This window comes from Cyprinus carpio, chromosome B4, assembly GCF_018340385.1.
Source record: "Cyprinus carpio isolate SPL01 chromosome B4, ASM1834038v1, whole genome shotgun sequence".
Taxonomy (NCBI): Eukaryota; Metazoa; Chordata; class Actinopteri; order Cypriniformes; family Cyprinidae; genus Cyprinus; species Cyprinus carpio.
Genome location: NC_056600.1, coordinates 3,774,320 through 3,799,965, shown reverse-complemented (window position 1 = coordinate 3,799,965; position 25,646 = coordinate 3,774,320). Strand labels below are relative to the sequence as shown.

Genomic DNA, 25,646 nt, shown 5'->3' with positions numbered 1-25,646 from the left:
TTTGAAATTCATTGAAACAGACTGTTTGAACAGAACCACATTTTAAATCAGAGATGCCATTCAAATGTCTTAATACTCTTTTACTTGAGAGTGGCGAGGAATTGCACAAATCATCTAAGAGAGTTTAGAAAGTGCATTAAAACATCTTACAAAACTGCATCCTGAATCCTTTGTAAGTTTTCTAAATTGTCCATATTATGATGCTTGTCACCTCATCTATGAACTTTTGTCTGCAGAGATGCCTATAGAAATAAAATGAGCAAGTGACATTCCTGTTAATTGGCCACATATGTTGCCTTTGATGTCCTGTGGTTGAGTCTCTCACTTTTGAGAGCTGATAATGATGATGAGTTAACACACTGTCATAGATCTTGATAGCTAAAGTCACCCGAGGGACAGTGATGATGCTCCAGCAATACGTTACGTAACTGTGCTTTAATAACAAGTTAGTTTGTTTAGTAGGAAAATACCTTATCAAAATAGGACTTATCTTTTGCTTCTCAAGTAAATGTATCTTAAGTTAAAAATGTTTAAATATTTATACTTTAAAACAAGTCAAAAATACTAAATAAGAAACTTTTTGCAGCGCATAAATCAAATAGTGTCATGCATGTCATGTGATTTGTACTGATGCTCTGACTGGTTGACTGCAAGTGTGAATCTCATCTTTGTTTGCAGTTAAATGAGTTTTCTCATTTCCAATCTTGATGAAGACCTATATGTGTCCCTGGACCACAAAACCAGTATTAAGTGTCAGTTGTTCCATTGATGTATGGTTTGTTATGATAGGACAATATTTGGTGGAGATTTAACTATTTGAAAATCTGGAATCTGAGGGTGCAAAAAAAAATCCTGAGAAAATTGCCTTTAAAGTTGTCCAAATGAAGTTCTCAGCAGTGCATATTACTAATCAAAAATTAAGTTTAGATATATTTACAGTAGAAAATTTACAAAATATCTTCATGGAACACGATCTTTACTTAATATCCTAATGATTTTTGGCATAAAAGAAAAATGGATAATTTTGAGCCATACAATGTTTTTTTGATTATTGCTAAAAATATACCCCAGCGACTTAAGACTGGTTTTGTGGTGCAGGGTCACACATGTGCTGAAACCCCTTGGCAAAATAAAGAATAGATTTCTACCAGCCTCATATTTTGATTCTTTCATTTCTCCACCCCACATATTAACCAAATTACAAACATATTAACATCCAATGCATTTGAAAATGCATTTCCATATGTATATTACTCCAGTGCAGTAAAACACACTACATAATTAATTCTACTTTCTATAGATCTGACTGCATCAAAATGTCACCATCTATGATGTTAGGCTTGTGCTTTGCACCATCTGTTCCCCTGTGGCATTCACTAGACATTACTTGGCAGACATCTGTGCAGGTCACAACCCCGAAATAACAGAAGCCAGTGTTTAATCTATAGACAGAGTTTGGCTTCCTTGGAATGTAATGGCTTCATTAGGCCCTTTAAACAGAGCAGACTCACATTTCTGTCCTGAATTCCTGTGGGAAGGGCAGCTCTGAAACTGCTGCCCTGCCTTGGACCTCTGAGTTTTGGGAGCGTATAATGTCTTCAGCAGCAGGCTCATTAGCGCTAGCCTAGACGCATACAGCTGAGGTGGTTACCGAGGATGGCTAGTTTAGATGTGAGTGAGGACATACTATGGACGAACACGTTGGACAAAGAGAAAAGAGCAGAAAGATGAAAAAATGTGCCAGTCTCAATGTCTCCAGCTCATCCTTTAGTCCAGTCACAGTATTTTGTAAAAAAAATAATAAAAAAAAAATAAAAAGAATAGCAAAGTTCATTCTGCGAATATGAAGTGTAGAGAGGACCTGAAGAACAAAAGCCCAGCTGCTGAAATGGCCATTTCACATAGTTTTCCAAAACTATTGGGAAATCCCATGATGGACATAAATGCAATTATCTATGGCCAATTGGCATGGTAATTAAGGCTTATGTCTATTAGCATCTATTGCTACTTGCTCCTCAGAGAACTGTGCTCACTTACCTCATCCTGGCAGCTGTCTTGATGCTTATTAATTTGAATCTACACAGGTAAAAGATCTATAAGAAACCTAAAAGGCTGAAATGACAAACGGTTTCCTACCTGGACAAAGAAACACAATATGAAACCATTAGCATGCAGACGAAATTAGACAACTTTTATGAATAAGCAGTTAGTCACACGCTAGCAGTTGGATACTCTATTAAAAGAAATGTCTAAGTTATAAACAATTATTGAAGTATTTCAATAATTCAGTATTCAGAAGTATTGCAACAGTTCAGAAATGTCCAGTAAGTGGCGCTAAAAGAATAATACTCTCGTATTTGAAAATAATGTATCAGTATGACCTACACTAAACCCTACCCTAAGCCTAAATAAACATGAAATAAAAATGCATTTACAATGCCATTTTAGCTTGCTTCTACAAGACTTTGTGCTCTTTTATCAATACTAATGTTGTACCACACTCCAAATCACCAGTGCAGTCTTGTACCAGGTGCGCTACTAAGCAAGTTCACCACATCTGAAAAGCCATGTATATGTGATGCAAACATCAAAACGCATTAATTTACAAATCATTCACGATGGTAAAAGTGTTTTGAGGTAATAACCTATTGTGCATGCAGCCATTCAAAAATAAGTCTTAATTAATCAATAATCTGCCCTATAAAAATCATTTGTGTTGAATTAAAGTTAGAAACTGCAGTGAATTGAGTGCAAACTGTGAGCGATGCAGTTTTATTTTCCCCTCTGGAGAAATAAGACGGTCTTGGTGTGACTAGAAGCCATACACAGCATGTTGTCAGAGATCATTAGTAAGTAAGTATAGCAAGAGTCATCTGCACAAGAATGAATGCAATGAGACAAAATACTTCACCCAATTATAGATACATCACAACATAATACAGGTTAATCCAGCATATTTCTCACCCAACTAAGTAATGACTAATATAAAACAATGTTACAATCACAACAGTGCCATAATCCATCTAGTTTGGTGGTTCATCACTGTCTTTGCAGCTACTTCTGTGCAATCTGTGCTTTATACATCACTATGCTACTCACATTATACTTTTATTCAATACAATTTTCCTGTAAACTTTAAGACTAAGACAGCTAATCTAGCTGGTTTAGGCAAGATTCAAAACCCCTATGAAACCATTTAACTTAAAGAGTCTGACCAGCTTTGACGAGCAAACCACTGTTTTATCAGCACTACAGCTCAATGCATCAAAGCATGCACGCTAACCACTAGGTCATGACATCTATTCACTTTCAGACAGCGACTACAGTCATGCACAAGAGTAAAAAAATGGCCCTTAATTAAACTCAAAGTTTCATAGAATAAACTGGGGTTAATGTTTATAGCCACAAAAGGGCAACTACTATCTGATACACAGTGATTTGCTGAAGTAGTGACAAGCAAAGAGGAAGATCTCAATTGTTTTGGCTATTAGCGGAAACGACAATGAGGGCATCATTGTTGTAAAGCTATTGACTTTTCATTCGCTTGTTGTATGACATTCATTTAGCGGCTAATTGCATGCTTGTTAAATTCTTTTCTCTCCGTTTTAATCCACCTCTCACGTTACAGCTGGGAGACTCGAACCTGCAGTTTGGGAAATGAAAAATAAAGACTCCTCCACAAAGTCAACAAAACAACTGCAAACAAAAGCCAGGAGAACTCATATAGGCATGCTCTCGTCTATGCTTAGACTGTCTCCATCCATGTTTTACCTTCCTTTGTTTGAATACAATACAGTGACAATAAAAGCCAATAAAAATATTTTAATTTTGTTTTAAACAAAATGTGTTCTTTAGAAAACCATGCCTAATTATTTTCCACTCAGTACAGTACAAACGAGCCAGTACACATACTATAGTAAAACAATGGTTGATTTTGTAGTTACAATGGTTTTACTGCAAATGCTGTGGTAAAATCATGGTTATTTTTTTTTGTATATTTTTTGTTATTATATCAGATATAAAATTTTGTAATATTGGTTGGTTTTTTTTTTATTATGTTTTTCAATAAAAACCATAGTTAAATAATGATGGTTAGTGATGATTAATTTAGCATTTACTATGGTTTTACTATGAAAACAAAGGTAAGCCATAGTTACTGTAGTAAAATCATGGTTCATTTTGCAGTTACTATGATTTTACTACAAAAATCATAGTTAAACCATGGTAACTGCAGTAAGTCTACTATTAATGTTTTTTAACGAAAAAAAAAAACACTCAAACACTCCTTACAGTGGTAGTTATAATAGTTTTACTGCAAATGATGTAATAAAAACATGGTTATTTTTGTACTTACTAAGGTTTACTACAAAACCATAGTACATTAATTACTGTACTAAAACTATTGCTAATTTTGTATTCACTGTAGTTTTACAACAACAAAACATTGTTACTGTAGTAAAACCATAATTAATTGTGCAGTTATTACAGTTTTACTAAAAAAAATCATAATTAAACCATGGTAATGAAGTAAAGCCATGGTTATTTTTGTATTCACTAAAATCATAGTTAGACCACGATTAGTAAAAACATTGTTAATTTTTTATTTACTATTGTTTTACTACAAAAGAAACGTGGTTTCTGTAGTAAAACCATGGTTAATTTTTCTGTTTTTAATTGTACAAAAAAAATCATCCACTCATTTGGACATAGACACCCGTCAATCTCCATACATGATACAAAAAGAATCCCCACACACTTCACCTTTCAGCTGGCTGCATATTCAAATGTGGAGCTTCTGGCTAGACTGTGGTTAACTACTTTAAATGAGTAGCTACAGTTTCTAAGTAGCTGTGAAACACTATGTGTGATGGTAAACACTGGAGTCCGGAGGATGCTAAAGTGGATGTTATTACACAAATGTGTGCCATCGCTCATGAATTTTTAATGCACAATTAAACAGTACGATTAGTACAGCTGTGTGATATTTGCATTTGCGGAGCAGCGGGGTCTCTGGTAATAGCTATAATTCTGTCACGTAGGGTGAAGAAGGGGGGAGGACTGAAGCATAGAGGGGTTTTAGCGGAGGAGGGACTGTGTGTTAAAGCCCATCATTATACTTCCTGTCCATCTGTGTCCTCCTCTCACCCATATTCCCTGCTTCTCTTCAGCCGCGGGTCTTTATTGATACCCCAGGGGATTTGATAGCGGACAGAACCATCATTCCTTTAGAGGAAGTGGTTAGGAGACTAGCAGAAAGAGTTTGTTTTACACCCTCCTGTTCAGTTTGCATGGCTGCTTAAGCAGCTTGCTGACCCAAGTTTGTCTTTATGGGGTAAACGTGCAATAAAATGTACTGAATAGAAGCAACTAGAAGCAGACTACTACTATCTGCCGTACTTTAGTGCACTACTATGATCCTAAAAACCTGAATAGAGCTTTAAAATGCAGAGTGTAGGCCTACACTTGACCACATGGTGTGTCTGGAAATATGCCCAGTAATAACACTCTTCTCCATCACTTCATAAATTAAATGCATAAAGTCCATAACAAGCCTCATTCTCATAGAAGCAGGATGTGTTTGCACGGACAAGAATGACAAATACAGCTGAAGTAGTGCTAAATCACACTGCAAAAAATGTTGTAAGATTATCAGAGTATGTTTTACAAGAATATATTTAATTTTTCTACTGTAAAATTTTATCTTTAATTCTGTGTTACTTGTGATTTCTTTGTGAAATTTATTAATAATTAAGCTTTTTTTCAGCCAAGATTTCGTATGAGTTCTGATTTATTTTTATATATTCTTTTACCTTTTCTTAAATATTATGGCAATATCCACAGCATTTTTGCACAGTTTTGCTGAAAATGTAAAAATAATCATGATTTACACTGAAAAAAAGTACAAGAGTAGAAGAGATTTCTTATTTCCCAAATAATAGAAACTGCAAGTAATAGTTTTTAAAGGACTCTGATAATCTTTGTTTTATTCACGACTTTTATTCACTTTTTACAGTATACAATTACCTGTACAATTTTTTTGCATATGGCTACTTGAAATATGAAAAAAGTGCATATCCAGTAAAATAATTCATTTCAATCTAATATACTGGTAAAATCAGACATTATGGGGACTAGGCTAGTGAATATTCACCCAAAATATAGAAACCATATATACTGTAGTATGCACATTATATTCATTATCATATAATCAATAGTATCATTAAACCTCTATGAACTTTCATTTCAAATTGATTCATTAGTTTGGGTAAAGATTATGGATTTTGGTTAGCTTATAATCCTTTCCCCACTATCTTTTTGGGGAAAAAAAAGACAAAAATACAAGTTGCAGCAAATAATGTAGCATTTTCCTGGTTTTGCACCAAATTCTGCAAATTGCAAACCTGTGAAATGATCAAGTGGTTGGTGAATAAGCCGCACATGTTGTGCTGAAATACCACCTGCTTAAAGTAGTGCAATGGCTAATGTCAAGACTTTACTTCACCCTGTCTACTTTCTGTAAGACTTGCTTAAGTCTCTCATTGCTGCGTGGACAACAAACACTTGGTCCCGCCGGTCGGTTTACATCGCCTTTGCCCTCTGTGAGCAATGTCAACATTCACTGAACGGACAGAAAACAGCTGAACACTCAACTGAGAGCACTTCGGCTCCCAAACTCCTACAAAATCGAGACCGTCTATGACATTTTGGTCAATACATGAAAGAGCAGAGAGTCAGCAGGGTACCCGGTCCATTCAGAAACACTACAGTCCGTAACAGACATCATCCCCATTTATCCTTAGTTTAACAACTGAGAATTAATTAAATGGATTCAACTTCTGTACATCTTGAGCAGATAAGAATGTGCAAGATAAGAATAACAATATGCTTCCACTTTGTAGATGGTTACAGAAAAAAACCATACACAGGCATTGGCACAGGCACTGAATGAATAAGGATCATTTACTCAATTTTCTAGCTGTTCCAAATGCAACAAACTTGCAGAGAAACATGGACATTTTATGCTAAGAAATGCATGACAAATGAAAACAATGTTCTAAAATCATCTCAAAATATCAAATGATATGTTTCGACTGGATGGATTCATAGTCTGAAGTGCCCATCATACACTACTTGATTTAGAGGGGAAACTCTGACTACCGAAACGCTGCAGATTTGTTCTGACCTTCAGCATTTGTCACAAGCTACTAATTAAGTCCATAATTCACACTTCCTCCAATAAAAACATCAATCTCATGTTGTTGCATATTTGTTTTGATCGGTTTTGGAATTTTTCAGATTTCCCTCCCGATTCAAAAGTTTGAAGTTAAAAACATCTTAATGTTTTTTTTGTTTATTAATAGATCTATGTTTTTGGTTTAAGAATACATTAATTGATGGACTGGAATGGTGTGGATTATTGTGATGTTTTTATCAGCTGTTTTCATCAGCTCTCATTCTGACGGCACCCATTCACTGCAGAGCATCCACTGGTGAGCGAGTGATTAAATGCTACATTTCTCCAAATTGGATGAAGAAACTCCTCTACGTCTTGGATGGCCTGAGGGTGAGTACATTTTTGTGTAATTGTAATTTTTTTGGTGAACTATTTCTTTAAGGCCAAGCATACAGTACAAGACCTTAGCAAAATAAAACACTCAGTTTCTTGTCTTCTGTCAAGTCAGTGCACGCACTACATAACCAATCTATTGGTTAGTATCTGAGACTAAAAACATAAAGAGGAACGAAGCTTGTTTCTTGAAGCGCGCATTTGGTTCAAGTTCATCAATGCATCAAGCCAATCTTGGAAAAGCCATCTTACCCATCTCTCTGGAGATCTGCACGAATGCTTCCACGCCACTTTCCCCGTAGTTCCCTTCAGAAGCCAGCGTGGAGACGTAGTTCCAGCCCATCGCCGTGACAATATCCAGCATGGCCTGTGCCTGGTAGGAATCCGGCGGAACGACGCGGGAAAAAAAGTCGTAGCGGGTGTTATCGCTCAGCTCCGGAGCTGTGGATGCATAGCTGATCTGAGGAATCTGCAGAGAAAAGAATAAAGATAGAGATACTTGAGATAAAAAATCTTAGGTGGAGTTATGGTTTAGTTGATTTAGATTTGTTTTGAGGTGAAGTGAATTGCTTGCCTAGACAACAATTGTATTCTGCCTTCTAAGATACCTAATTTTGGCCATATTACATGCAACACTGCATTTCTCCTTTATACAAAAGTCAATCCGCTTTTACAGGCTCAGTTGAATTGAACATGGCAGATTACTCAAACTGATTACAAATTATAAAACAGCTTTCATTTGATCTGCCATGGCAGATTACTCAACAGATACAAATTATAAAACACTTATTTCATTTGATCTTTTAATTGATGTTTTTTGTTTTTGTGAATTTGTGTTCTAATTAATATGATTAGATTTTGTTTTCATAATCTTGTGTTTTCATAAGATTCACTATGTACAGATTTAAATAAAAAATTCATAACTATTTTACGTTGGACATAATTAACTTAGTAACATAATGACTTTACTGTCTTTTTTGTGGTTTTGCTAATTTATTCCCTCATTTTGATTTAAAGGGGTCATATGATGTTGCTAAAAAGAACATTGTTTTGTGTATTTGGTGTAATGCAATGTGTTTATGCGATTTAAGGTTAAAAAAAACACATTATTTTCCACAAAATGTACATTATTGTTGCTCCTTTATGCCCCGCCTGTCTGAAACGCATTGCTTTTTAGGGATGCGTTTGGTGTTAAAAGCGAGGTGTGTTCTGATTGGCCAGCTATACAGTGCGTTGTGATTGGCCGAATTCCTCAAGCGTGTGACGGAAATGTTACGCCCCTTACCATACTGTGATGCCATGTCCCGTCGCGACAAGACAAAAACAATAAAAACCCATTATAAACGAGGCATTTGTTGCATCCAGTGGGGACATAATTACTGATTATAATGATTTATACTGTCTTTTTACGTGTTGCGTTACGTTTTGCGATTCGTAAACATAAAACCATGTCTGCATTTGTGATTGGAGAAACGACAAACAACAAGTGCTACTCTACACTGCTCAAAACTCACATTTGAATCATCAGTGGAAAATTATTTAAATATGAAAACGTACTTACAGGCTGTGTGTCAGAAGCGCCAGACTGTCCTTGCAAAGTTGGAACTGCCCAACTTTATAGAAACAGCCTTTGTGCCACAGACGCATTATAAGCTACTGGTTCAGGAAACAGTCCTCGTCCGCTGCACACATCTGAATATTTGGGTTGAACTGTTCTGGAACAGTGTTGTAAATACAACTTAACCACTGATTTCTAGTTGTGTCCTCTTTTGGAAGGCCAAGTAAAGTAGTTTCTCTTTCACAACAAAACACACAGTGTCTCCATAACATGTCGCCGGCGGCAACAGAGAGAATAAAAGCTACGCCTTCTTTCTTTGCGTGAACATTTGGGCGGCATTATGCAAATCTTCCCACATCGTGATGTAGACATGTGGGGGCGTGTTAGAATGAGCTGTTTTAGGAGGGCGTGGCAGAGTCTTAACTTTTATAAAGAATATCTCCTTGGATTGGAGAATTTATAGTCTTTGCAACTTTAAAGATCTTCTTTATGCACCAAGAGCTTGTAACACTCCAAAGAGAAAGGAAAACTTGAAATCACATCATATGAGGGGAAAAATTAATACAGGCCACAATTTTCTAAAATGATGCAATATATTAATTCATGGCCACAATTTACATACACTAAAATAATAAGGAAATTAAAGTAATTAAAGTAATTAATCTAAAATTAAAGTCAAAATGAAAAGAAAAAAATAAAAGGTAAATAGTCGGGTCTGCTGCTGAGAATTATGGGTAATGGAGTCTGTGGGAAGTCTGACTGACAGATTCATTGTCTAGAGAAAGAGGACAGGAGGAGGTTAAAGAAGCTCACGGCTGAATTATTCTGAAGGATTCTGTTACAAAGCTGTTTTGAAATGCACCTCACGTCAAGCTACACAAACGGTGTTAAATCCAAACATCCCCGATGGCGCGGCGGTACACAATCACCTAGACTGCGCTTTCACCGCTTGAAGCTGTAAATAAGAAAACATTTAGCCACAAAGCACTTGAGCAACATCAGTGCATGCATGCGTGTGGATAGCTGTGTCAAGTAGATTCATGAGTAACAATGCTGAACAAAACTCTGACATTGAAAAATACATCAAATTTACTCAGTCTCCTGCAGTGAGGAGTGAAAATTGAAATCTGACACTGGAAGACTGATAATCAAGAGTTTTTGATAAACGTGACAACTTCGAAAACATGCTAAAAACACAGCTTCAATGCTCTCAGTGTCTTACACAAAAACTATGTTGCTAATAAGATGCCAAGCGAACTTTTGGAAAGTTCACTCAGTGGAAAAGGTTAACCGCATTGCATACTTTCATTAAGTAAGCTATACCACTAGCGACTTATGAATATTTCATGAAAAAAGGCTACACAAATAAGACAACACCCAAGAGGCCAAGATACATAAAAACGGGAAAGATAACTCCTCTTTTATTGCATAACACTTTAAAATAAACAAATATTGCTTTCTGGTGTGAATATGAAGTTATGATCTCATACCAAAGCATCTTGGTTTATTGCACAAAGAACACAATGGATTTTGAGTGCTTTATTTGAAGAAGAATGAATTTTAATTCAAATACCAGCACTGGTCAAGTTACAAGAAACTGCAACCAAATGTGCAAAAAAAAAAAAAAAACATACAAAAATACAAAACAAAACACTTTTTAAAAAGTTTTTCCTGCAAGACTCATAACATTAACCAGTAAGTTAGACAAATCCTCCTCTGCTACTAAATAAAATAAAATAAAATATATTTTTAAAAGTCTGTTTTTTTCTGTGAGAGTCACACCACTGGACCACTTATTATTAAACAGAAAGAGACACTTGCATGTCTGATTTTGTCAGAGGAGATGCCACCATAAAACATGGGTCAATTTGATCACTACCATCAAAATAAGGCAATAAATCCATTTAACCCAAAGAAAGACCTATCCGACCTTCTGCTCTCTGGCATTTTGTGTCATAAATTCCCATAATTACACATCTAATGTAATAATATCAGAGGGCAAAGGATTTGAATTCATCCACTAAGAACACAAAAGCATAAAAGTGTTTGCTTTTTTACAGTCAATAAACTCTTAATCCTCAGTAATCCCCTTTTTCAACATTTCTTCAAGCTATCGCTGTATAATTCAACAAACACTTAAAATATAAAAGAAAAAAAGTTTACCTGTAAACTCAATGCATATCATGAATACAGCTTTAAAGCTTGCTGAATGAGGACTGCAGTATTGAGCAGTTGTAGTTTATGATACCGACCGATAAAAACACTACTATAAAGAGCTCAGCATGAGATGTTCTGGCCAAGAGCTTTAAAAGATCTCCGAATGATGTATGAAAACACAGCTGCACGCCGTCGCACAAATGCATTTGCATTAAGAGAACAGGCCATTGAAGACGTGCAGATGGAGGGACATAACAGACCTGAGGCCATGGACGACAGGCTGGAAGATAAGAGTGAATAAATGGGATGTTTGTGATAGAGCTGTGGTATTACAAAACAGGACGTGATGAAGAGATCCTTGAGCATTTAAGACCTAATAATCCTCAGAGAATGGCCAACCAGAGACCTCCTTAATGGATAAAAGAACAGCATAAACTGCTGACAGCATTTGTGACAATGTCAATTACAAGATTACAATGACGACTCGTCCCTCAGTAAATAAATAAAAGCAAAAACTGTGGTAGGGCAACTGACATGTCCTAGACCTTTAGCATTTTTATTCATTTAGTGAGTGTTATTTAAGTATTATTGAGATACTATTATAAATAGTATTTATTACTATTTTGAATGCATTTTTATTTTTATAACTTCCATTTTAATTTAAGTTAAAGTTTTAGTAATTTTGTTGTGTTTTTGTCATTTTTAGTTTTTTATTTTAACATGTCAATATATAGTTTTTTATTTACTTTACTTTTTAGTTTTAGTTTAAGTTAATTTAGAATAATAATTAATTTAAATAATAAAACTAATTTGTGGAATATTTGTAAAATAAAAATAATAATATTAATTATTATTATTATTATATTATTATAAATTGACAAAAAATAAAAATAAAAAAGATGTAAAAATGGTGATAAAAATTGACAAAAAAATAAAAATAAAAAAGATGAAAAATGGAGAAAAACCATGGGGGCCAAAAACAGGATATACATTTTTAATTTATTTTAATTATAAATATATATAAGTTTTAATATTTAGTTAAACCATGGGGGCCAAAAACAGGATATATAAAAAAGATGTAAAATTGAGAAAGATGATGGGGTAAATGTATTGTATTGTATTTATTTGTTTAAAATTGATAAAATCACTTACATTTTATGGTCCTTTTTAAGTTTGAGGTTTCATTGCTATAAGAGCAAGGTTGAAGATTATAATTGTATTGTTTTTTTTTTATTTGTTTAAAATTGATATGAATATTTTATTTTTTTATAATGCAGCTTGTTGTAACCGTTTGACATCACCCTTTCTTCTTTTTTTTTTGAGTTACTTTATGTGCAATATTTACTGCAATATTTTTTTATGATAATTGACATCAATGCTATAGTAAGTGCATAACTTGTATTGAACCCAGAACATTCCTTTAAAAGAGAAACAAAAAAGCAGTGTATATAAATATATAAATAATGTAATAGTTTTCCTTTTATTTGTGAAATTAATCAATGCATCCACAAACAACTCTCCCAGAATGCTCTGCAGTAAAGAGAAAAATATAAGCAGTGTGTTTGTATATATGTGGTTATTATGTGCATATTTTTTTTGTTTTGTATAGAGTGGTCAATGTTATAATGAAGTTATAATGGATTTCGTGGGTGTTGATGTCTGGTCAGTTATAATGCAGATCTTGATGTGGATGTTGCAGTATGTTGTTAATTTGCATATTATTTTTGCTTTTTTATATGGAGTAAAAATTTTTTTATTTTTTGTGCTTTTGTGTAGAGAGGCCGTGTGTGCGTGTGTTGAGGATAATAGAGCTGCCTGGCTGAGCGGCTGATAGATGGTTCTCCAGCACTGCTAATTAACCCTTGCTCAGACCTTTATTGTCCGACATAAGGTAGACATGGACCTTAACAAAGGGTGCAAATGCAAGCCTGGCCTCATACACACACGCCTCACGTAATTACAGCTGCATTGATTAATGCATCTTGTATGCAGAGATTACCCTGATCTGACGACACACACTTATTCCCGGGCGAGTTTGTGTTGTATGAGTAGAGGGGGCATATTATGAATGTGTGAGTCCACATATGCATGCAGTAGCACAAAAACAATCGGTAAAAACCTCACTACTAACAGTCTCAAAATGCAGAAAAGACTGAACAATCCCTAAGCACTGGTGCATAAATCTTTTTCATTTTTTAAAAATAGATTTTTAACGCAATCAATCAAGCAAGCAAGCAACAAAATGTAATAAAATAAAAGACTAAGATATTAAGTTTTATTTTTATTTTTATTTTTATTTTTTACCAAATATTTATTATTGCAAGCACATATAATGTGATAAAATTATAATGAAAAATATATATATAATAAGAAAAAAATGCAAAAATAAAATAAGAAGACATTAAGAATTATTATTTACAAAATATATGTATGTTCAAATGTATTGACATATTGTATTGGCATTCAGTATATACTAATACATACATTTATACATACACACACACACACACACACACACACACACACATATATATATATATATATACATATATATACACACACTCACACAAACGTGTAATATTATGTTTCTAATAAACTTGCAAAGTTTCAAATATCCTATTTTATTTCCAGTATATATAATATTCTATGATTCTAGTAAACCTCCAAAATTTCCTATTTTACACAAATATCTTCATTCGTCAAACAAGATCTTAATGTTACCGAATCATGCTACTGCTTATATCTATTTTTATGATAAATTTTTCACAATTTATATATTAGGCTAGTTATATAAGACATGTCTTTTATAACTAGCCAAATATATACACTGAGAATTTATTGTTTTAGAATTTTCACTCTGGTTGGAAACCCCAAAGGTTTAGAAATCTATGAGTCTACAATGATTAAGAACAGATTGTTTTGTGTCGCTGTTATCTAATGGTTTCCTAAAGGGTCAAATTTGAATGCATTCTAAGACAATCGACCCTTGATCTGTTCACAATAACACAACTCAATGAAGTATCGACTGTGTGCTGCCGCTCTAATAATGCCACTGCATCAGTCACAGCAGACCAGAAACACACAGATCCACTCAGTGCTACACAATCAAGAACCTCTCTTCATTTATTCCCTTCATCCTCTTCTGAAGTCTATCACATACAGGCTAGAGATGCATGCAGTAGTTCAGATGAAATGCATTATGGTTTTTCAGGATGATGCTGTATGAACTCATTCTCTGAGTTCACCGTTCAAATTAGGGGTGATGGTAGATTGAAGGGTGAGAAAGCGGACGTCAAACTCGATGGGCATCACAGATGTCTGGAGGCGTTTTATACACTCATCCACAATCTAAAGAAACTGCACTGCTTTACTATCAGCATCACTGTTCAGACTCAAAGAGGTGACTGGACTGAGCCTTTAAATAGTTCATTGTGAGAATACAGTAGCTGATTTAAACTTGGGTTTTGGAAAGTTTACAGTAGTTTAGTTGGGCTGTGTATTTTCATTTTACACAAAATAGGCATTGTGTAAAAGTCACAACTACCTGAGGATGTAACCATAGCAACAGTAGGCTGATTAAGATAATATTGAACAGTACATTGACAACAGCAGGGCCAACTATCATTATTTATCAGTCTATGATAGATTTAAATATCGTTTGTATAACAAAAATGACACAAAGGCAATTTTTAGGTAGCAGAAGACAAACATCAACCGATAACAGGCCAAATTGATCCATGAAGAATCCCTAAAAATGTATGTATAATTTGCTCAGTGGTTCAAATGAGTTTCAGTAAAATAAAATAAAATAAAATAAAATAAAATAAAATAAAATAAAATAAAATAAAATAAAATAAAATAAAATAAAATAAAATAAAATAAAATAAAATGTATACATATATTTTTTTATTAAATTAAATTTAAATGTAAAACAAAATTCAAATGATTCATTCAGTTAAATATAATCTATAGGTTTCTAATAAAATTGACCCATAATTTTATAAGGATAAGATTTTTTTTTGCACAAGACAAACCTCAACCAATAGAAATTATCATAAAGAAACCCTAAAATAAATAAATAAATGGTGAATCCTCCTGAAGGTTAGTTTATAATGTTTAATGTATACATATAAAAACAAAATAAAATTATATTTAAGATTATGTTTATATTATTACATTATATTTATATAAGATTGTATAAAAATATATTATTTTTTATAATAATATTTGAGATTAAGAAACAATCAAGAAAGATTAAGACAAATTCTCAAGCACTGGTGCACAAAATTTAAGATTGTCAGTGCATAAAAATAAAATAAAATAAAATAAAATAAAATAAAATAAAATACATATATATTTTTTATTAAATTAAAATTGATTTAAATGTAATGCAAAATTCAAATGATTCATTCAGTTTAATATAATCTATAGGTTTCTAATAAAATTGACCCATAATTTTATAAGGACAAAAAAAAATGAAATGAAAAGAAATGAAATGAAATAATTTCTGGGCAGCACAAGATAAACCTCAACTGACAACAGCCCCGAAATATAATAAAACCATAATTAAACCTTAGCAGTTAAAGCAGTTAAACCCCCTGGAAAGACATGGTATAATTAGCACAGTGGTTCTAACCAACAAACGTGTTTTGTGTGCTTTTTAGGCCAAATAGATGTGGGGAAGCAGGTCATGAGTCTGTCTCAGTCCAAACAAAGGCATCATCTGCAGACACAGCGCATTTAGCTGCAAGCATCTGTCGTTGTGCTAAAACAATAGACTGGATCAGTTGCTCAGCACTGCAACATTACAAACACGTTATCTCACATTTAGTGACAGAAGCAAAGCAACGACACAAAGGACGGGATGCTCGCCGAGAACCACAGCTAAAATGACTGCCAAAAGAGTCTATAAAATGCCATCGATGCCACGCAGTGACCACAATAAAGCGAAAAGGACCCAGACAACCCAAACCCTGAATGTCACCCAGCAACTGGCCATTTCACCCGCAATGAGGCGGATTGCTTACATTGTGCACTAGTGATAATGGCAGCAGCGGGGTGTAATTGCAGGGCACGACGCCCTCTCTGCTCGACAGGGGCATTGACGGGACGCACTGCATTGGCAGGTGGCTGCGCACTGGCTTCCAGATTCACAGCGGTGGACGGTTTCATCCGTCATCTGGACGGCCTGTCGGATTGGACGGCTGCGGGAAGCGGAGGAGACAGATTAGCTGACGGGGTTTAACTGCCTGTTGAGATCGCTCAAGACGGCCGGCTCCATCACCCTACATTACCGCTTCACGTATGAAGAGATGTTTGCTTTAGGCTCAAGACTGATGCAGTACTGCTATCATACAGGAACAGGTAACCTCTGACCTGAACTACTCAGGTCAGGCAATTAAATGTTATGGCTTGATTATTTGCACAAGAAAACGAATAGGATTCAAATAAAGATCTAAAGTCTTTGCTCAGTGTGAGAAATATTGATAATATCATAATAAATTGTATAATTTTATCAGTAGAACTGAAAATAGTAGAGGGAGATATATTTATATATACATATATACATATATAATAATTTATTATATATATTTATTTTACATTATATTATTAAAAATATTTTAATATTTATGTTTTACCTTTTTGGGTAGCATGAGGCAAACTTCAACTGGAAACACTCAACATTCCACAAATAAAGCTTTAAAATGATGGCTTGGTTATTTGTGATGGACTAAGTTAGTTTACGTGAGAGTGACAACTTTTTTATTGGATTATATAAATACATTATATTTAGAAATTTTGATAATATCACACTGAACTCTGTATTTTTATCAGCTGAGCTGAAAGTTGTAGAGTGAGACAAACCAATAAAATAAAATAAATAAATAACATATTAACATAATATTAGAGTGAGACAAACAAACAAAACAAAAAATAAAAATATTAAGTTCATTTTTAAGTAGCACAAGGCAAAGCTCAACTGATATGCATACAATACATAAAGAAACATTTAAAATAGTTATGACTTTATAATTTGCGCAAGATGATGATCATTTGAATATTCAACCATATCATATTTAGAAACATTGATAATATACTCAATTTTGTATTTTTATCAACAGAGCTGAAAGTTGTAGACTGAGACAAAAAACACAATATATAAGACATATTAAGACCTCAACTGATAGCACTAAAACAATGCATAATGAAGCCTTCAAAATAGTTGACTTAATTATTTGCACAAAAAGATCATTTAAGTATTTAACCAAATCATATTTAGAAACATTGATAATATCATACTGAATTCTGTCGTTTTATCACTAGAAATGAAAAGTTTAGACTGAGAAAGCAACTAAAACAATCACCACATTCAAATCCATTGCTAATCATTTTACCTGTTTGTGCTGTTGTTTTCCCTCCACAATGATGTCACTTCCTGGAAGATGATGTCATTAAGGAAGCGGCTTTGGTTAGTTAAAGGGATTTTACAAAAAACTAACAGGATTAAATCTATATTACAAATTAAAATCCAGTTAAATTCCCCCCAAAATTCTGTACATATACACACATATATATATATATATATATATATATATATATGTATAAGTATATATATATATATGTATAAGTATATGTGTAATATGCCATGAGCATTTGTTAAAAAAGTGTGTATGCCATGAGCATTTATTATATATAATTATTATTATTTATTTTAGTATTTTTTTTTTTTAGCAAATTACCAAGTTTGAGTTATATGCAAAGTACCAAAATAATTAAACTAAAATAATAAAATAAATAAAAAATTTAAATATTAGGGTGGATATAAAGGGAACATGAAAATGTGCTACACAGTAAGAAGAATATGCACTTGGACTGTCTCAGCAGACCTGGACGATTAGCATGATAAGCCTCTGGGATCACGATGTGTCTGCAGCGTCTCACCCGGTCTGGGACGAGCTGAGAATTGGATGAGCTCACAGCTCGCTCTGTTCCCACTCACACAGGAGAGCTGCATATCACACCTGGTCTGAATGTCTGAACGCATTCCTGAGGACCATCCAAACTCCATTCACTGACCGTCTGATGCATACAGCGCACAAAAAGGACGAGAAATAGACTTCCAACTTGATTGGCTTGAAGATACAAAAAGCCTTTGCTTGGTTGTTCATGCATTTATGTGTGTTTGTGTACATAATATCTACATTGGTTATCCATTAGAGATTTTACAAAAAAAAAAAATAGGATTACATAAAAAATCCAAATTAAAGCCTAAATAGAATATTAATAAGAACTATTTTAGTATATTATTATACTATTTAATAAATATACTTTTATTTATATTTATGTATCTAGGGAAATTATATAGAAAGTAATATAATTTCTTTCTATCAAAATCATAGGTTTGAGGTTTAATATTTTATCCAATATATTAAGCTGCATATAAAGGGGACATGAAAAAGTAAGAAAATGCATATATAAACTGCAATTTAAACTATAAATATAACTGCTAATGAAAATTATATATATATATATATATATATATATATATATATATATATGTGTGTGTGTGTGTGTGTGTGTGTGTGTGTGTGTGTGTGTGTGTGTGTGTGTGTGTATATATATATATATATATATATATATGTATGTATATTGTGTGTGTGTGATACAGATATATATTGTGTGATAGATGCATTTACTGTATAACGAAAATTATTTAAAAATTACTGGGCTCATTTAGAACAACAGTATAGAAAGAAATGTGACATATTTTACACCTTTTCTATACATAAGTAGTACAAAATTATATATAGATGCATTAAGATTTAATAAGATACAAAGCCTAACATATTCATGCAGTAATAAAAGTGTGTTTGCCCACATTCTAACCAGCCCTCCATTTATCTCTGTCAAACGCATGTGCATCATTAGTGGCCTCATGGGAAGCGTATCTTTTTTTATTTTTAGCAGCTTTCCCTTTAAAGCTGCCACTTTCTGGCAAATTCAAACCCCTTTGTCATCCTTTTCATGTAAACCCTTAGGCGGCATCACTTATAACTATTACTAGGAGTACGCCGTGGGCCAAACGCATCATAATCCCCAACTTCAACATAAGTGATGTCAGCAAACTCTCCCACAGCTGTTCCAATTAAAACCATCGGTCCAATGCCTCTTTGATCACTCTGTGCTTCCATTACTCTCCAGAGCGCACCCTCTGCATTAGCCTCCATGCTAATTTCTTCCTGGTTTCCACAATAAGGGAAAATTTGACAAACATCAGGCGCGCTTTTGATGGCGGGAGGATTTGGTGACTGAGTCAGAGCCGCTCTCTCTGAATATCAATGTGTCTGGCAAGCCTCCATCACATTGTTGACTGAAAATGAGAGGGAGAGCGCGAGCACTAATGCACTTGCTGAATTGCTATGCAGCTCAATGCTCCAGCGTTGAAGGGTTGATTAGCGCTAAAGGCAGAGAGCTCAGGGTCTCTGGTCTGAAGAGTATCATTTACCTTCAGCCTTGACTCGACTTCAGAAATAAGTGATGGTGGCACGCTTGTACACTGCTGCTAATTTAAATAATATTGATAAAGTCCTTAAATCCGCTCTCTCACTTTCAAAACCTCTTGAATATTGATCCAGACCTTCCTGAAAAGATGTCACTTTGTTAATACCTGGCTAATTTCTATCATTACTCTGTCTAATGGTGGTCTAACTCGGAAAGGTCAGATCTCCAACATGCATAGACATTAATGTGGAGTTGGTCCCTCTTTGCAGCTATTAACAGCTTCTACTCTTCTGGGACGCTTTTTGCCCATTTATCCACTGATGTTGGACAAGAAGGTCTGGTGCACTTTCATTTCCAATTCATCCCTAAGATGATGTCAGGGGTCTATTCAGTCTGGTCAGTTTCTTCCACACCAAACTCATCCAAGCATCTCAAAAGTGGCAGCATAGTATTGTCCAAAATGTCTTGGTATGCTGGAGCAAAACAACAGAAACCGAACATAATTTACAACATTATTTTGTAATCCAGAGCATCAGGTGAGGCTGAAGGAAAGTGGCAGCATAGTATTGTCCAAAATGTCTTGGTTTGATTTTATATATGTATATAATAAAATATAATATATATATATACCACTTCTGTAGAATGACGTCTAGTGCATATTAAATATATTTCATCCATATACTGTATATATATATATATATATATATATATATATATATATATATATATAGTAACCACAGGTGAATATAACATGTCGTACGCACCACAAATTGGCCATAAAACTAAGTGCAATGATGTTATGATTTTATTATATTCAATGACACTATGACATTCTTCATTGTAATCTCTCATTCACAGTAAAAACATGAGATTGAATTCAACCTCTCTTATCTCCTGTAGGAAAAAAGCCTTAAGAGATTCATTCCAGCGGCTGTAATTGAAAAGATTAAGTAACATACCGGAGTTCAGCGGCGGTGCCGCGCACAGAGCGCAAGCCTGATTGAATTTTTAAGTTATCAGGGGGCATTTGATTTGCATTGAGTGTCCGCGCTGGTGCCACTTTCAGCAGAATATGGAAAATTACACTTAACATGCTACATTAAGGGTGGAATGGATTTGATAAATCAAAGCACTAAGGAAGAATTGCAATTAATTCAAATGCATGTGACATTTATGAAAATGGTAGGGTGTTACTGTTACATTCAAGCTGAGCTTGATGGGACATTTACAGGATGTATAAACTGAAAAAATGGCTTTGAAAGAATGTTCACTCTGTAGTTATTTGTGAAATTTACTAGCAATTTCTAAGAAATGGCAAGTAACACTAAATGAAGTGTGAAATTTTGAAGTACTTACAATGCAAGTGAATGAGGTCAATTTCCGGAGTGTTTAAAAGCAGAAATGTGAAGTGTATAATTTATAAAAGCACTTATATTAATTTTTTCTTGAATAAAAAAAATTATAATGATATGAAATAAATTATTATTATTATGTAATTGTCTCACTTATAATTGCAACATTTAGTGTTACTTTGTTGCTTTCACTCAGAAATTGAAAGCAAATTATTATTGGACCTATTTAAGAATTTTTTTCTGATTTTTAACAATACAGACGGAAATTTAATAGAGGCTTTAGCTATATTGATAAATAAAAAATAAAATGAAATAAAAGTCGAAATGAGACTTTTGCTGTTATTTTAAACTTTATCTCACAGCTATCTTTAATGTTTTACTCAGGCAGAAATGGATAGTGGGACAAGGTTACTTGTACTATTTAAAGAAAACTTTGTGATTTTTCTTAATACTAAGTATTTAAATTATTCTAGTAAGAAACCACCCAGCAGCCACCCAAAACTGCTCACATTTTTCTTCCAAAATCTAGTTTCCTACTAAAGCTGCAGACAGCCAGTGTATTGCCAAGATGACAGGAAGTCTCAAACAGGAACAGGACTCGGATCAGAAGTGCATTACGAAGGTTTTGAAAGAGGTTTTGAAACTTTCTTCACATCAATCCTCGATGCAGAGTCTAAGAACACAAGGAGAGGTCCATGGACGCCAGTCCACTCTTAATAATAATAGCACTCCAACTAACCAGTCTGCACCCAAAAAGAAAACAACAGTTCAGTTTCTCTCAGTCGAGGAGGGATATCAGGGTTCCTGTACGTCTGCAACATCGCTTTCTGCTGTCAAGTGTGGGCTGGTTGCTGCTGTGAATCCCACCCGCGGTGGAGTGGGTCAATACTCGAGTGCTGCAGTGTTTTTAACACCACCAAACACGCAATATTTAAAGCAAACCGTAGTGAGAAGATCAAGTCTGCAGCATTATGTAAGTTTCTCATAAATACTGCGATGATATCAAGTTGACTTCATTTCCGACTCCGCTTGCATGCAGACGTTTTGGCACATCAGCCTGACGCACTCATGTATTTTTCATTAAAATAACAATTGGCAGCACGCTGAGATGCCACCTAATTGCTCTCATATCATCTCTGATTGTAACCTGATCTTTTTGTTGCGGCACGCTATGGCAGATGCATTCATATCTGAAAGGCGTATGCAGAAGTCTACGATATGAAAGCATAGCCGCAGGCGTGCTGCTTTACATGTATACACCACATCTCCCTGAGCACAACTGGTTCGGAAAAGCCGACGATGGGAACTCGACACATTACCAGCCGCGGCTCCAGGTGACTCCATCAGACGGCTGACAGGGAGCTGATGGAAGCAGGTGCGGCGATGGCCTGTGAAAGCGCTCCACTGGGCACTGAGCCGAATAAAATGAGGCAATCAAAAAGCCATCCCTGCCAGAACAAAGACTTCATTTTTCATGAGTAACAAGTAGACCTGAGCTTTGATAACACACGAGCGACTGGAACGAATGAAGACTTGGGGGCATTTACACATCAACAATGTACTTTACACTGAAACAGTTTTTTTTCATCATTTTTGTGTAAATGTACTGTACCCTACATGCAATTTAAATTAATATTCTGGGTTCAGAACAAATTAACTTCTAGCAATTATGGCAAATTTTTGTTTTTTTTTCCTTTAGTTTTCTTAAAAAAAAAAAAAAAAAAAACATAAATTAATAAAAACTGAGTTTATGGTCAGCAGCACTAACAATGGAAGTGAATGGGGACAGTTTTTTGAGCATTTAAAAGAAGAAATGTAATGTATAGTTTTCATTTTCCACTTCAAAGTAAATTAATAAATAAATAAGGTAACTGTCATTTACAATAACAACATTTAATGCCACAATGACTTTCTCACATTTTTAACTTTCTCACTTTAACTTTAATATTTTACTCAGAAGTGAAAATGGAAAACTTTTCAGATTTTTCTTAACAAGAGCAAAGAAAAAAATCAGTGTTATAGTCAAACACTTATAATAGATGTGAACAGAGCCCTTTTTTAAGCATTTAAAAGCAGAAATGTGAAGCACCTACATTTGTTTTTCTAAGATGTGCATTATTTAAAAGTAAAGCTGTTTAAATTATCACTTTAACAGTCTTTTTAGAGGTTTTTTTTTTAGGGTTTTAGAGTTGAATATAAATTTAGTTAGTAAGCTTTTTTAATTATTACCATATTTAAATGAAGTTCATGTCTTGTGGCTGTACTATTAAAACTGCGAGTCCCTAAATCCTCAGCATTTAAGGATTGGTCCCATTCACATCCACTGTACTGTAACTGTAACTTGGAGAGATGAAAAGGAGAGATGAGTGGATTCATTTTTGTGATAATCAAAATGATGAAAAAGACCTTCTAGAGTTTCAGAAGAGATCTCAACAATGTTGTAAGAGGTCATAGTCACTATATACTGTATGCGTACTAACTGTAGGAAGCGTGAATCTTCTTGATGTTTCATGACTTGAATGGTGACTTAAGCCAAGCAGCTGACATTAATCATCAATATAAGTGTAGCTGACATAACATACCTATGTTTTTCAGCAGCAAGATTTCAAATAAAAATGTATAGGAAGTGTTTTTAATCACAATTTTAATCATCATTTTTCTTCAATAGCCTTGTAGTGTGACAACTGCATGATGTTCCTCATTAATATGAGATAAAAACTGCCATGTACAATATGGCATCTAATGCTGCTTTAACTGCTTAATGTGTCATGTCAAACACTCAAGCACTCAGTGTGAGTCTCTCTGAAACTGAATTCTCACACCTCCAGGACTGCCAATAAGCTGCTCAGGGAAACACAGGGTGACCTTTTGCAGTTGTTTTGAAGCTGAAATGAATAATAAATTATAGACAATAATGCTTTGGTCAAGTATTAAGTATTTATGTTTACGGGGAGCCCCCGTGGTCTACATTCAAAGACCTTGCGGTCGATTTTCATCAGGATAATGCTTTCCCTATGCTGGACTGTAAAACAATGTTGTGTCAAGTGTATCATTTGACAATGGCTGGGTATCAGTGCTATTAGTATTTATTAATATTTTTCATATTTAATAGTTACAGTTTACACTAAAAACACTGCTTTTCAACTCATTTGATTACACTGACAGAAGTTTTATTTTTATATTTGCAGTTTTAATTTTAAATGCAGTTCATTTTAATTATATATATATATATATATATATATATATATATATATATGTATATATATATATATATATATATATATATATATAGTAATATGCAGAAATGTAATGTTAATTGAAAATATTTAATTTGTTAATAATCAAATTTTGATTTAATGTACAAAATAACCTTTTATATTACTTAAAATAGTGTACTCAAGTAGGCAGTGTGCAAGTGCAGTACTATTTCATTCCGAACATAACCTGTGACCTTAGACTCTCATTAAAAAGAAAATACACATCTTAGCTCACCAAAGCCCTAAACTCCAGCCTTTGTGCAGAATTTCATCCATTTAATTCGATATATGAGATCTTTTTTCTCTCAGAACAGTACAAAGTGTTACTCAGCGAAAGTCTCAGGGACTCAAATGCCTGTCTGGCTTCGCTGTGTTCTGGAGTTCAAGACCTCCAAATGTCACCGTCCGTATTAAATGTCCTTCCTTGCTCAGGAGATCAGCTACTTGGACTCTTTTTGCAATGCTAATGGCTGTCTACACTGTTTAAGTGGCATTATTTTATGAAAATAAACTCTATTCTACTTGTTAGTCACAACTGAAGGACCAAAAAACATTCTTATCAAAATAACTTAAGGTTGCTTTTCAAAGGGACATAAAGAAATCATGGACGAAACTTAAACAATGGTAGACAAAACAGTATGCAAAAACATAACAAAAATAGTATGCAAAATATTATGCAACAACAAAGATTTCAAACAGTATTATGCTATATTAACATCACATCATTCACTTTGTTCACCAGTGGATGCTCTGCAGTGAATGGGTGCCGTCAGAATGAGAGTCCAAACAGCTGATAAAAACATCACAATAATCCACAAGTAATCCACAACACTCCAGTCCATCAGTTAACATCTTGTGAAGAGAAAAAAATTGTTTTTGTAAGAAACAAATTCATCATTAGATATGTTTAACTTGAAACCATCATTTCTGTTCAAAATACAAGTCCATATTCCATTACAACACTTACTCTAATGAAAATAGTCCATCTCCTGTTGTCTCTCACATCAAAGACATATTTGTTTAGAGCTGGTTTGGATTTTTTGCCTTTTGCCTTTTTTTTTTTTGCTTGTAAACAGTGCAGATTTCTCTCTTGATTCATACCAGGTGACTTTTTCACTGAAGAAAGCATTATTATGAACTCTACTTTTGTCCAGAAGCGACGATTTGAAATTAAAACTCTCTTAATGATGGATTTTTATCCTTACAAACACACAGCTTTTCACTTCACAAGACATTCATTGCTCGACTGAAGT

The 25,646-nt window shown here is 34.1% G+C and overlaps 1 protein-coding gene across 3 annotated transcripts in view; it reads right to left on the bottom strand.

Moving 5' to 3' along the window:
- LOC109104261 (metabotropic glutamate receptor 8-like) overlaps nucleotides 1-25,646 on the bottom strand; it is a 189,148-nt gene that overhangs the window by 98,069 nt on the left and 65,433 nt on the right. For 2 of the 3 annotated variants that reach the window (XM_042721648.1, XM_042721649.1), the window contains exon 3: nucleotides 7,820-8,036. In XM_042721648.1, coding sequence (XP_042577582.1) covers nucleotides 7,820-8,036 — 217 coding nt within the window. Of the gene's footprint in view, nucleotides 1-7,819; nucleotides 8,037-17,647; nucleotides 17,700-25,646 lie in introns of those variants that run through there. The other variant, XM_042721650.1, reaches the window with a different exon arrangement.